This window comes from Arabidopsis lyrata, assembly GCF_000004255.2.
Source record: "Arabidopsis lyrata subsp. lyrata unplaced genomic scaffold ARALYscaffold_5, whole genome shotgun sequence".
Classification (NCBI taxonomy): domain Eukaryota; kingdom Viridiplantae; phylum Streptophyta; class Magnoliopsida; order Brassicales; family Brassicaceae; genus Arabidopsis; species Arabidopsis lyrata.
In genome coordinates, this window is record NW_003302551.1 from 18905199 (window position 1) to 18917027 (window position 11829).

The window sequence follows — 11829 nt, forward strand, 5'->3', positions numbered from 1 at the left end:
CTTCACTAATTTAATTTTCCATAAAAAATATTCATCAAATCTGAAGCTATTAACTACTGTAATTACTTTGAAGCTAACCAAATCTTTAGTCCGGTTTAAATGGTTTGATTAAGTAATTGATCTGAATCGTGTATAAAGTCGGTAATATCCAAAAATTCCAAAAGTAAAACCGTAAATAAGTTACAGTAAACAGGGGTATAAAAGGAATTTAACAAGAAGTGGTTTCTAAATTGCAAAAGCAAAAGCCCTACAAATTCTTAGCAGAGTTCCGTCGTCTGGCTTTCTCTTACGGTCTCGGCTTCTCGCTCTCTTCTCACGGTACAGATTCCAATTTGGTAGATTCAAGCCTCGATTTCTATCTAATCTTGTGTGTTTTGTGTTGATTGAGATTAGATTTTGCAAGCAGTAGCTTAATTTATTTTTCCTAGAGAAAAAGGTTTGGCGTCGGATCTTTGTTATTACTGGATTTTCCTAGAGAAAAAGGTTTGATTTCTGAGCTTATCGTAATTCTATGATTATCAAAATCTTTGCTTGATTGAAAAAAATTCGAAATTTTGTTGTACTCTGTTTCTTTGAAGCTTTTTATAAACTCTTTGATTTTCTGTATTAGGGTTAACTACAGTTAATTCGGATATTGGTTTTAGGTTATATTCCTCTGGATTCGTATTAACATGTTAGTATGTGGAAGTTATAACACTATCGGATCTGTTTCGTTTGGTACATGTGTCAATGTGTCATGTGTCAACTACTTGTCCTCTTAGGTATAGAAGATTATAAAAGTTTGGTTTTTATGATTGTTTATATGTTTGATAGGTTTAATACGGTACCGTCTTGTTTCCAAGTCATTAGATTAGCATATTGGGTTTTTTTCGAGTTATGTTATCTTTTCAGCTAGCTTATGTTACCGTTTTGTGGAATGCAGGTTCTCATTGCTTTCATTGCCTAACGATTACCATTCCCGCTAAGAAAGATGTCTAAGTTCTTTGCTGCTCAGGTTTCCCTCGAACCTTCTATATCGATAACTTCTTTAGTATGGTCTATTGGCTTTACTGACTTTACTTACTCGTTGTAATTTCTGATCACCAGAGTGGAAGTGATAGTGAATATGAGAGTGACGTCGAGGAAGAGTTGGACGATGTTCAAGATACCAATGTTGGTGGTGCCTCGCGTTACCTAGCAGGTGGCAGTGATAGTGAAAACGAGGATCTCCGTAAACGTGTTGTTCAGCCAGCCAAAGACAAGCGTTTTGAAGAGATGGTTAGTACCGCAGATCAGATGAAGAAAGCCATGAATATCAATGACTGGGTTAGTCTACAAGAAAACTTTGATAAGATTAACAAGCAGTTGGAAAAAGTTATGAGGGTTACAGAGGCTGTGAAGGCTCCAATCTTGTATATCAAAACCCTTGTGATGTTGGAAGATTTTCTAAATGAAACTCTGGCAAACAAGGAAGCAAAGAAAAAGATGAGTACTAGCAACTCCAAGGCCTTGAATTCAATGAAACAGAGATTGAAGAAGAACAACAAGCTCTATGAAGAAGAAATTAATAAATATAGGGAGTCTCCAGAAACCGAGGAAGTGAAGGAATCAGAGGATGCAGATACGGAAGATGATGACATTGATGATTACGTTGAGGTTACTGAGTCTGAAGAGGAGATAACCAACGATAAAGGTGATCCCTCTTGGGAGAAGATGCTAAGCAAGAAAGATAAGCTTATGGAGAAGTTGTATAGTAAAGACCCTAAAGAGATCACATGGGACTGGGTCAACCAAAAGTTCAAAGAAGTTGTGGCTGCCCGTGGCAGGAAGGGAACTGCACGATTTGAACTGGTTGATCAGCTTACACACCTGACAAGGATTGCCAAAACTCCAGCACAGAAACTTGAAATCTTGTTTAGTGTTATTTCTGCACAGTTTGATGTGAATCCTGGTCTCAGCGGACACATGCCTATCAATGTCTGGAAGAAGTGTGTGAATAACATGCTTACAATACTGGACATTCTTGTCAAATATGATAACATCGTTGTTGATGACACGGTTGAGCCTGATGAGAATGAAACTTCAAAACCAGAAGATTTTGATGGAAAAATCCGGGTCTGGGGAAATCTTGTTGCATTCGTGGAGAGGATAGACACTGAATTTTTCAAGAGTTTGCAGTGCATAGATCCTCATACACGTGAGTATGTGGAGAGATTGAGAGATGAGCCGATGTTCTTAGCTTTTGCTCAAAACATCCAGGACTACTTTGAGCGGTCTGGTGACTATAAAGCTGCTGCAAAGGTGGCCTTAAGACAAGTTGAGTTAATTTACTACAAGCCTCAGGAAGTTTATGATGCCATGAGGAAACTGGCTGAGCTGGTGGTGGAAGAAGATGAAGAAGAAGATAGTGAGGAGCCCAAAGAGGAAACTGGACCTCCTTCATTCATTGTTGTTCCAGAGGTTGTTCCTCGTAAGCCTACCTTCCCAGAGAGTAGTCGAGCTATGATGGATGTTCTTGTCTCTCTTATATACAAATATGGAGATGAACGAACTAAAGCCCGTGCGATGTTATGTGATATCTATCACCATGCTTTAGTAGACAACTTTGTGACTGCTAGGGATTTATTGCTGATGAGTCATCTGCAGGACAATATTCAACACATGGACATCTCAACCCAGATCCTCTTTAATAGATCCATGGCACAGCTTGGTCTCTGCGCATTCCGGGTTGGAATGATTACAGAGGCTCACAGCTGCCTCTCTGAGTTGTACTCTGGTCAAAGGGTGCGGGAGTTACTTGCTCAAGGTGTCTCGCAAAGCCGCTACCATGAGAAGACTCCCGAGCAGGTACATACTTTTGTTTGTATTACATAGTATCTTTTTTTGCATGTCAGTTCATATAAATTGTTTCTATCTTGTGTAATAACTTCTTTCCATCTTGTGTATTTGGGTTCTTGACGCTCATGTTGTTTCGTCAGTCTATTTCTATTGAAAATGAAGCTAACTCTTTGTAACCTTCTGTTCCCACCAGGAAAGATTGGAGAGGAGACGACAGATGCCATATCACATGCACATAAACCTTGAGCTTCTCGAAGCTGTTCAGCTCATCTGTGCCATGCTGCTAGAGGTCCCTAACATGGCAGCCAATTCTCACGATGTCAAACGCAAGGTGATTAGCAAGAATTTCCGTCGCCTGCTCGAGATCAGTGAGAGGCAAGCATTCACTGCTCCTCCTGAGAACGTTCGTGACCATGCCATGGCAGCAACCCGAGCTCTGACTAAAGGAGACTTCCAAAAGGCTTTTGAAGTTGTGAAGTCTCTAAATGTCTGGAAACTGTTCAAGAATCGGGAAACCATCCTTGATATGGTGAAGGATAGGATCAAAGAAGAGGCTTTGAGGACTTACTTCTTCACATACTCGGCCTCCTACGAGTCCCTAAGTCTAGATCAGCTTGCCAAGATGTTTGATCTCTCTGAGAACCAAGTCCACAGCATCATGAGCAAGATGATGATCAATGAAGAACTCCATGCAAGCTGGGACCAACCTACACGTTGCATAATCTTTCACGATGTCCAGCACACCAGGTTGCAAACCTTGGCGTTCCAGTTAACCGAGAAGCTTGCTGTTCTTGCGGAGAGCAACGAAAGAGCAATGGAGGCTAGGACCGGTGGTGGTGGTGTGGATCTAAGCTCAAGGAGAAGAGACAACAATCAAGAATATGCAGGAGGAGCAGGTGGTGGAAAGTGGCAAGACAATATGTCGTACAATCAAGGAAGACAAGGTTACAATGGGGGTGCTAGGTCTGGTTATGTTGGTAACAGATCATCTGGACATGCAAGAGACTGGTCAGGTCAAAACCGAGGGAGTGATGGGTATGCAGGAAGAGGTGGAACAGGGAACAGAGGAATGCAGATGGATGGTATGAGCCGTATGGTAAGTCTTAACCGAGGTGTTCGTGCATAGACTGACTAGGGTACAATTCAAAACTTAAACCCAAAGGAGGAGGAGATATTGTAAGACTTTGTTGTTCTCTGTTTCTGACTGCTCTAAGAACAAGGAAACCGTTGTTTTGTTCTGTTTTACTTTTCCGGATTAATTTTCATCGTTGTTGTTGACTCTCATTCTTTCGAGGTCTGCGTCTTTTTGACCCTTTGTATTTTATTATGATACTCCTGAAATACAGAAGTTAATCTCGTACTTTGGGGGTCAATGTTACATGGTTCTTGCAATACTAATAGTTAGCTTGCTAGTTTTAAAAAGGAACAATCGTTTAGTTATCGTTTACACTTTAAACTAAACGTTAGTTTCTTTCTTTTTTGTTAACACACGAATTGTTTGGTTAATAGTATGTGTTTTCTACGTTTCCTTTTTTGAAAAGGGACTCTTGGTAGCACAAAATCAATCAAATGGCAATCACAATTTTTTTTTAAAAAAAGGAATTTGACTAAAATTGTGCGTTGACTAAAGTCACGCAAATCACACGTAGACTTCACTTTCAAAAAGTGGTGGATCAAAACTGGTGGCTATGAATTTTTCCCATCTCTCAAAATCTTTCATATAACTTTGGTCTCAAAATTTATTAACTAATACTACTAATATATTGGTTTAAATCAATCTCTGTCTTTCTCTTTCTCTCTGCCAGCAAACATCCATTGGAGCTCCTCACTATACGGCTGAAGAGAGAGAGAGAGAGAGAGAGAGACCATCTCCTAATTTTCCATACAAAAGACTTTGGGGATCATATTCTGTGGTTTTTGACTTTGTGAAACCTAGCCAGAAAATCTACCAACAACTGCCTCAAATTCTCTCTCCTCTTTCTTGAAACCGGGAAAGAGGGAGGGAAGAAGATTCTAGAAAGATCAATGGAAGGTTCAGGGACATGGCAAGGCTTGATCCTCGTTGGTATTGTCACATGGATCTGTGCTTCTTCTTATCTCAAATTTACCCATAAATTTAGATCTCTCTTACAACCATGGGTCACTCGTCAAGTCGTCGGTGGTGTTCCTCTCATTCTCAGAATCCAGGTGCCTTATTATTATTAGCTAAAGCTATCATCTTTCTAAAATTAGAAATTGATGCTGAATTTTGCCTTGGCTTTGAATTTTCTATTTTGGGTATTTGTGTTTTGCAGAAATGTCAGAATGGAGTGTTGGATGCTTTCTTCTCAGGACTATCATGTGTTGTCTCTGTGCCCTTTTACACTGCTTTCTTGCCTTTGCTCTTCTGGGTATCATTCCTAACTTCTTCTTCAACATAAAAGTTGAAATCTTTCGTCTTATATATGAATTTTAATGTGGATATGATGAATCTAGAGTGGACATGGTAGATTGGCTAGGCAGATGACTCTCTTGATTGCCTTCTGTGATTACTTGGGAAATTGCATTAAGGTATTTGGCTTTCTATAACACATTCTCTTAGCTTACAAGTTTCAAACAAGGAACTGTTGGTTTTATACTCTCTTCTGTATTCAGGATGTGGTATCTGCTCCTAGGCCAAGCTGCCCACCGGTTAGAAGGATTACTGCCACAAAAGATGAGGAAGACAATGCAATGGAATATGGCTTGCCTTCTTCACATACTCTTAACACTGTTTGTTTATCCGGGTATGTTGTCCACTAACTCTTTACCTAGCTAGTAATGTCTGCTCTCCGTATTCAGTACTGTGAGAAGAGAATCGATTTAATGTTGGAATTGGAATGCTATAGAATCCCATAGTTGACAGTGGATCTACTGATACTTACTGATAGTTGTTTATTCGGATACATGTAGTGTGAAGCATTTACTGTTATCTGTTTTCTTTGTTGTGATCATTCTTTCGTAAAGCACATGTTGCTGTGGGTATAGAGGTTATAACACTTTTCTCCTTATTGTTTGGTGTTTCAGCTATCTTCTCCATTATGTGTTATCCTCCTTGGAACACGAAACTGTGTCTATCCAATACTATGGATTTGCCCTTGCTTGTTTGCTGGTAGTCCTAATCGCCTTCGGTAAGACCCACATACCCGATAAACACACATTCCTTGGAAGAAATTGATTCCTCAATTGACAACATTGTTTTCTTCCTAGGAAGGATTTACTTGGGTATGCACAGTGTCGTCGATATCATCAGTGGTCTTGCCATAGGAGTTCTGATTCTAGGTCTTTGGCTTATCGTCAACGAAAAAATTGACGATTTCATTACATCAAAACAGAATGGTAAGCACCTTGCTCATTTTTTGACAATGCTCCTTACTTGCAAACATTGAATAACAGAAAAGCCATGACTCTCTGGATTGTGCAGTTAGCTCCTTCTGGACCGCGTTGAGTTTCTTATTGCTCTTTGCTTATCCAACCCCTGAGCACCCAACTCCTAGCTACGAGTACCACACTGCCTTCAACGGGGTTACCTTAGGGATTGTAAGCATTGAAAGATTTTCAGACAATATTATATGCATTAGTGTTATGGTTTATTTAGACAATGGTCTCAATCGATGATTTTATTTGTCTTAGGTTACCGGAGTGCAGCAAACGTACACTCAATTCCACCACGAAGCTGCTCCACGAATCTTCTCACCAGAGCTCCCTATTTTATCCTACCTTGGTAGAGTCATGGTGGGGATACCGACAATACTCTTAGTGAAGTTCTGCAGTAAATCTCTTGCAAAATGGACTTTACCAACAGTATCCAACGCACTTGGGATTCCAATAAGATCCAGCATGTACATTCCCAAGCTCAAGGTCGATAAGGTGTATGCAAGTGGGAAGAAGACAGACGAACCCAAGAACTCAGTTGGATATTTGCAGAAACTATGTGAGCTCTTGAGCCAGGACTCGTTTGATATTGATACTGGTATTAGGTTCTTCCAATATGCAGGCCTTGCCTGGTCTGTTGTTGATCTTGTTCCTTCGCTATTCTCTTATGCTAACTTGTAGTGACAGTTCCATTGTGTGATTTTATAAAATCAATGCATGTACATGACATTTGTTCATCAACTCGTATTCACTTGACCATATCCACAGACCACAGTCCATTGTTTTGGCTTTAAAGAACATCATTTCGATTTATATTATTAGGTTTCAAATAGAAGGTGCAAAAAACAGATATATGGAACAAACGGGAAAAATTACGTGAAATAAATCGAAATAATATCTCACAATAAACAGATTCTGATGCAGAAGAGAGCTAATAAGTTCAGCCAAACACATGTTCATGAGAGGTTTAAAGTTCATTGACCTCTTTGCCTATATTACACTATTCCAAGGGAGAGGGCTAAATTGATTTTAAAGAGAAGCAACCTGGAACACAAATGCGTTGAACCAAATGGAATAAGCAGAGATCTTCAAAAACCAACAACCGGACTTTACAGCTTCAGGATGAGCTGAGTGTCTTCATAGGAAATAGTCAGGTGTCCTTCGGGTTACATCTGGCTCTCCTCTCCTTGGTGCTGGTTCAAACTGTTTCATGAGTTATACTCAGTTAGTTACCTTTCCCCAGAAAATAAGTTAAAATGACGATTTCAGGACATAGTTTGGGCAAAGACCTGAATGAACGTGTGGTTCCTGCAGTCATCGACCTCAAGAATTGAGGCCATGTTTCCACAGCGATAGCAATAGTTTGGTGCACTGAATATAGTAACCACCTTTTGCTCCTGTCAACGGGAATGTATACATAGTGAGCTAAGAATCTAAGGTTTGGCTAATCTAGGCAGGGAAGAGGAGTTTGATTGTATTACGTGGGCCCAGTTGAATCCATCCATAACAAGCTGATGCGCTCGGGCGATCAGCTTTAAGTTGTTAGTGTGATTGAATTGTTCGGAAATGTCCTATGGAAACAAAAATGAAAAAAGAAAGTTAATTTACACACTTACTGGAACAAAAAAAAAAAGGGGGATTCAGGACAGCTTCTGAAACTGAGGCTTCATAATTCAATACCTGACCAAATGTATATCCGGCACCACGAGGAGAGATTCCCCAACCACATCTGTCATCAGGATCAGACCATAATAAGTCACACATAGGCCCTTCATGCGGAACTTCTTGAACTCGATCAAAGTTCCTAATGTTGTCAAGGGTCTCGATTGATGGTGATAATCCACCGTGAAGGCAGAATATTTCTGACTCCACCTGTAAACAAGGATATACGATATGAGATGAACAGGCTCACTATTTTTTGGAATTAAAACTCTTAAGAAATCAGACGAGTTATATCTAAGAGATTGTCCACTTTTCTCTCTAGAAAGTATAAGTAGTACGTAAATGCAATTTATATGACATACACAACATTTCAGAATACAAACCATCTCAAATTGAAGTGAAACTTGCCAACCAAATACGCTAACACACGCACAAGAATGCACAACAGAAAATGGATTATCTATCTTATAGGAATAAGGAAATAAAGATGCAATACATGTATTAGTACTAACCAAGGCTGTCAGTGGAAAATAGTCAAAGAGGTCTGTAAATATCTTCCAAACATTTGCATTACCATACCTGCAAGTACAAGCAAGCTTTGTTAAGCAAATTACAAACGAGATAACCAAAAAACAATTTCCTACAGGCATAGAAGAAGACATATCTTATCAAATTCATTTTTGAATGGAACTAACTAACAACAACTAAGGTATGAAAAAATGCCATGAGAACAGTCACATGAGCAAATCAATATTAATCTGAAAGATCAATATAAACTAGCCAGGACTAGAATAAAGAAAGAAACCAAATTAGCAGCAACAACAGAAACCATGAGGACAAGCATAGTATTAGTTAAAGAAGATTATCATGACATGAACAAAGCGAGTCAGCAGCATATACAACATAAGAATGTTCGCAAGGAGACTCACTTTCGCAGACATTCATCATAAAATCCATAAACCTGAGTAATCTGCCAGAACAAAAAAAGGGTATTGAACCATGAGTCAGATTAAAACTTGGGAGGACAGAAAGTTGCAGCAGAAAAAATATAGAAATTCCTTAATTGACTTGTAAATGTATATATCATAGACATGGAAAAAATAAATTGTAATTATAAAAGGGTCTCATCTAAGATTTTAATGACAGAAAACAGAAAACTATGTCTGTAGACACAATACTGTATACTTGAGAAGGTAAAAGTACAATTAAAGACAGTGATAACTTAGAAAAAAGTTGGTTTACCTGACGACTTTCATGGTTTCCTCTAAGAATAGTGATTCGCTGTGGATACCGTACTTTCAAGCCAACCAACAGCTAGAAATGTAAGGAAGAAAGAGTATCAGCATGGTAAATCTAACAAAAAATATAAACGTTAAGAAAAGAAAACATCCAGTATGGACACAATATATTTTATTTAACAAAATAACATGATAAAAAGATGTATTTCCACTTGGAAATCAGACTATTGAGCAAAAAAGAAGTATGTAAATGGTATAGACTTGGTACCGTAACAGTTTCGACAGAATAATATCCACGGTCGACATAGTCTCCCATAAACAGATAGTTGGTATCAGGGCACTGCAAAAGAGTGTAAGATTAACATTCATCAGGTTTTGTACAAGCCTGAGGGTAGATAGATGGACAACAAAAATTAGGACCCACATTCAAATATAACCCCTAAGAATAGGCTCCAAATAGTTCTGATTATTCAGTGAGCATCCACTTAGACTTTGTATTCCCCAGCCACAACTAATAATTGCTAGAAAGGATTGATGCAGACTAAAAAACAAAACATACATCTTTATGTCCATCGTGCAAGAGTTATAGATGTTACCTTTCCCCCTATACGGAAAAGCTCTGCAAGATCATGAAACTGTCCATGAATATCACCGCAGATTGTCACAGGGCTTTTAACAGGCTGCATACAGTAAGAATATAAATATTAACTCAAGCAAAACCAATGACTGCGTCCTTAAATGAATTCAGGGTAGTTACACAATCTACCACATGGGAATTAACACGAGATGCAAGATCAAGAACTGACCTGAACGTTGCTTTCATCCATCAAGATCTCCTTAGCTTTCTCACATAATGCTCTGACCTAAAGCAAATAAAAAAAAACACTGCACATAATAAATTCATCTTTCCCCTCTTTTACTTCCTAGTGAGATACAGTACTAACAGTATTATCCAGTATCAAAACCATAACATTAAAATGTCAAATTAAATACAGCAATTTGAGACAAGCAGGAAACAGAAAGATCATCTACAGCCAATAAGACTTTTTTTTACAGCTATTGATCAATTGTTTCCCTAGGTATTAGCTCAGAACGTCTTTTATCGAATTGCAACCAAAACTATCATTTAAGATGTGTATCCCAAATTGAGAATCCAGTAATGCATCTAACAGATGAGATTTTAACTAGTCAATCACCTAATCAAAATGATAATTTTGGCTGTGGGTGAGACAAACATTGAAATGAGAGCTAATCGCCTATTCAGAAGCCAATACAGCCAGAAATCATTTTGAAAAAGAAAAAGAAATCCATTTTTTTTAACAATCCATAAAACTGACATGAAATGAGCACCGGTGAGCTCTACACCTATACTAGAAGATCCTTGTCGACAAATCAGATCATCACATAAATTACAGAAATAACCAACCCTTCGATTTGAAACAAAATCTGAGATCCAATCATCGATATAGCCAAACTTCACCCGGAAAACTAAATTACAGATCCAATTTTAAATGACGAAAACGAAAAGCTATAGTTATAACACAATCTCAGGCACCTGTTGCTCGGAGAGAGGCTTGCACTGCATGAGCTGCGAGATCTGCTCATCTAGATCGAGGGTTGCATCCGTCGGAAGCGAATTCGCGCCCATCTTTTTGGTACTGCGACGTCGTCTTCTTTCCTTCTAGTCGGATCCGGAAAACAGATCAGAAACGAGGAACAGGTTACCAGATTAGGGGCAGCCCTAACCCTAAATTGGATGGATTCTGCGTATTCTTCGCTTTTTCTTTCTCTCTCTCTCTCTCTCTCGAGCAGAGTGAGAGATGAAATCGAAATGAGAGGGGCGCGTGAGGTAAAGGGGCGAGTGGGTTTGTAGCTTTCGAGCTGTGTCTTGATTTTACTTTAATACCCTTCCTCTTTTGAGATCCAAATGTCATAATGACCAAAACACCCTCTAATTTTCTTATTAAAGTGTTTAATCAATGGTAATACCCACAAAATTTGTAAAGTCCTTTTATTTTCAATAAAACATAAAACTATAACCATACTAATGTTTTGAAAAATTGATCATTTCAAACAGTATAAAAATATCTCAAAAAACAAATTAATTAATTAACGTGTTTACAAAAGGTTTCATGGCGTCTAGCTATGGAGAAAATACATTATGTCCAAACATCAACCAATTAAAATCTTAAAATTTATTAATGAAAATTTTAAATATTTGGAAGACCTCATTTGATAACATGGATTCCTATTTCCCAATCATATTCCACTGAACGATTACAATTGAAAAAATTGACCAAAATTTATGTGATTGAATTTTTTCTCTAATACTGCATACTAAAATTTTTATGATGAGGAATAATAAAAAAAGTTTTGTTTGTAAATCGATTAGTTCGTTCCGTCTGTTAAAACCATTCAAACTTTTAATTTTTCAAATTGAGTTTAGACATAACCAAGGAAATAAATCTCTAATTATTGAGAACTAAAAGTGAGAACATAAAAATCATATTCAAAATCTAGGTTCATGAAGCATTTAGTTTACTTATATATGTTTTGGAAATAAATATGGCTGGAACTCTTTTTAAAAAAATCCTATCATTTAATATACATGTTGAATTGTTTTTAAAGTAAATAAAATAAAAAATTCCTAAAATCTATTGGAAAATATACAATTTTAAATCGTCGTTCTAAAGGCAATTTAGGTGTAAATATTTTTTTC

General features: G+C 37.9%; 3 protein-coding genes across 8 annotated transcripts; 2 read left to right on the forward strand and 1 right to left on the reverse strand.

Annotated features, from left to right (window-relative positions):
* Positions 1-221: 221 nt before the first annotated feature.
* Positions 222-4177, forward strand: LOC9314292 (eukaryotic translation initiation factor 3 subunit C). 5 transcript variants are annotated; one of them, XM_021024824.1, is made up of 5 exons: positions 241-318; positions 394-483; positions 923-994; positions 1087-2826; positions 3011-4177. In XM_021024824.1, the coding sequence occupies exons 3-5, from the start codon at positions 971-973 to the stop codon at positions 3941-3943; spliced, it is 2697 nt and encodes an 898-aa protein (XP_020880483.1). In that variant the 5' UTR covers positions 241-318; positions 394-483; positions 923-970; the 3' UTR covers positions 3944-4177. The 5 variants fall into 5 exon arrangements, with proteins under 5 accessions (XP_020880481.1, XP_020880483.1, XP_020880485.1 ...); XM_021024825.1 differs by having other exon boundaries at positions 263-318; positions 407-483; XM_021024822.1 differs by lacking the exon at positions 394-483 and having other exon boundaries at positions 222-318.
* Positions 4178-4579: 402 nt separating this feature from the next.
* LOC9312533 (lipid phosphate phosphatase delta) lies at positions 4580-6971 on the forward strand. 2 transcript variants are annotated; one of them, XM_021024898.1, is made up of 8 exons: positions 4580-5004; positions 5112-5207; positions 5293-5367; positions 5452-5582; positions 5863-5966; positions 6046-6174; positions 6260-6375; positions 6469-6971. In XM_021024898.1, the coding sequence occupies exons 1-8, from the start codon at positions 4843-4845 to the stop codon at positions 6889-6891; spliced, it is 1236 nt and encodes a 411-aa protein (XP_020880557.1). In that variant the 5' UTR covers positions 4580-4842; the 3' UTR covers positions 6892-6971. The 2 variants fall into 2 exon arrangements, with proteins under 2 accessions (XP_020880557.1, XP_020880559.1); XM_021024900.1 differs by lacking the exon at positions 4580-5004 and having other exon boundaries at positions 5122-5207; positions 5307-5367.
* A 93-nt stretch (positions 6972-7064) lies between these two features.
* Positions 7065-10976, reverse strand: LOC9312534 (serine/threonine-protein phosphatase PP2A-4 catalytic subunit). Its single transcript, XM_002878178.2, has 11 exons — positions 10666-10976; positions 9917-9973; positions 9707-9790; positions 9379-9450; positions 9115-9186; positions 8802-8842; positions 8385-8451; positions 7891-8082; positions 7692-7781; positions 7500-7607; positions 7065-7413 (listed from the first exon to the last, which is right to left on the reverse strand). The coding sequence occupies exons 1-11, from the start codon at positions 10756-10758 to the stop codon at positions 7348-7350; spliced, it is 942 nt and encodes a 313-aa protein (XP_002878224.1). The 5' UTR covers positions 10759-10976; the 3' UTR covers positions 7065-7347.
* Between the last annotated feature and the right edge of the window lie 853 nt (positions 10977-11829).

Bases quoted from the DNA above. Each gene is read 5' to 3' on its own strand.
- LOC9314292 (XM_021024822.1), top strand. From the start codon at position 971: ATGTCTAAGTTCTTTGCTGCTCAG. The intron at 995-1,086 runs GTTTCCCTCGAA...TCTGATCACCAG, and splicing joins CTAAGTTCTTTGCTGCTCAG to AGTGGAAGTGATAGTGAATA. The intron at 2,827-3,010 runs GTACATACTTTT...TGTTCCCACCAG, and splicing joins ATGAGAAGACTCCCGAGCAG to GAAAGATTGGAGAGGAGACG.
- LOC9312533 (XM_021024898.1), top strand. From the start codon at position 4,843: ATGGAAGGTTCAGGGACATGGCAAGGCTTGATCCTCGTTGGTATTGTC. The intron at 5,005-5,111 runs GTGCCTTATTAT...TGTGTTTTGCAG, and splicing joins CTCTCATTCTCAGAATCCAG to AAATGTCAGAATGGAGTGTT. The intron at 5,967-6,045 runs GTAAGACCCACA...TTTTCTTCCTAG, and splicing joins GGTAGTCCTAATCGCCTTCG to GAAGGATTTACTTGGGTATG.
- LOC9312534 (XM_002878178.2), bottom strand. From the start codon at position 10,758: ATGGGCGCGAATTCGCTTCCGACGGATGCAACCCTCGATCTAGATGAG. The intron at 9,451-9,706 runs GTAACATCTATA...ACTCTTTTGCAG, and splicing joins TTTTCCGTATAGGGGGAAAG to TGCCCTGATACCAACTATCT. The intron at 7,608-7,691 runs GTAATACAATCA...TCCCGTTGACAG, and splicing joins ATGGATTCAACTGGGCCCAC to GAGCAAAAGGTGGTTACTAT.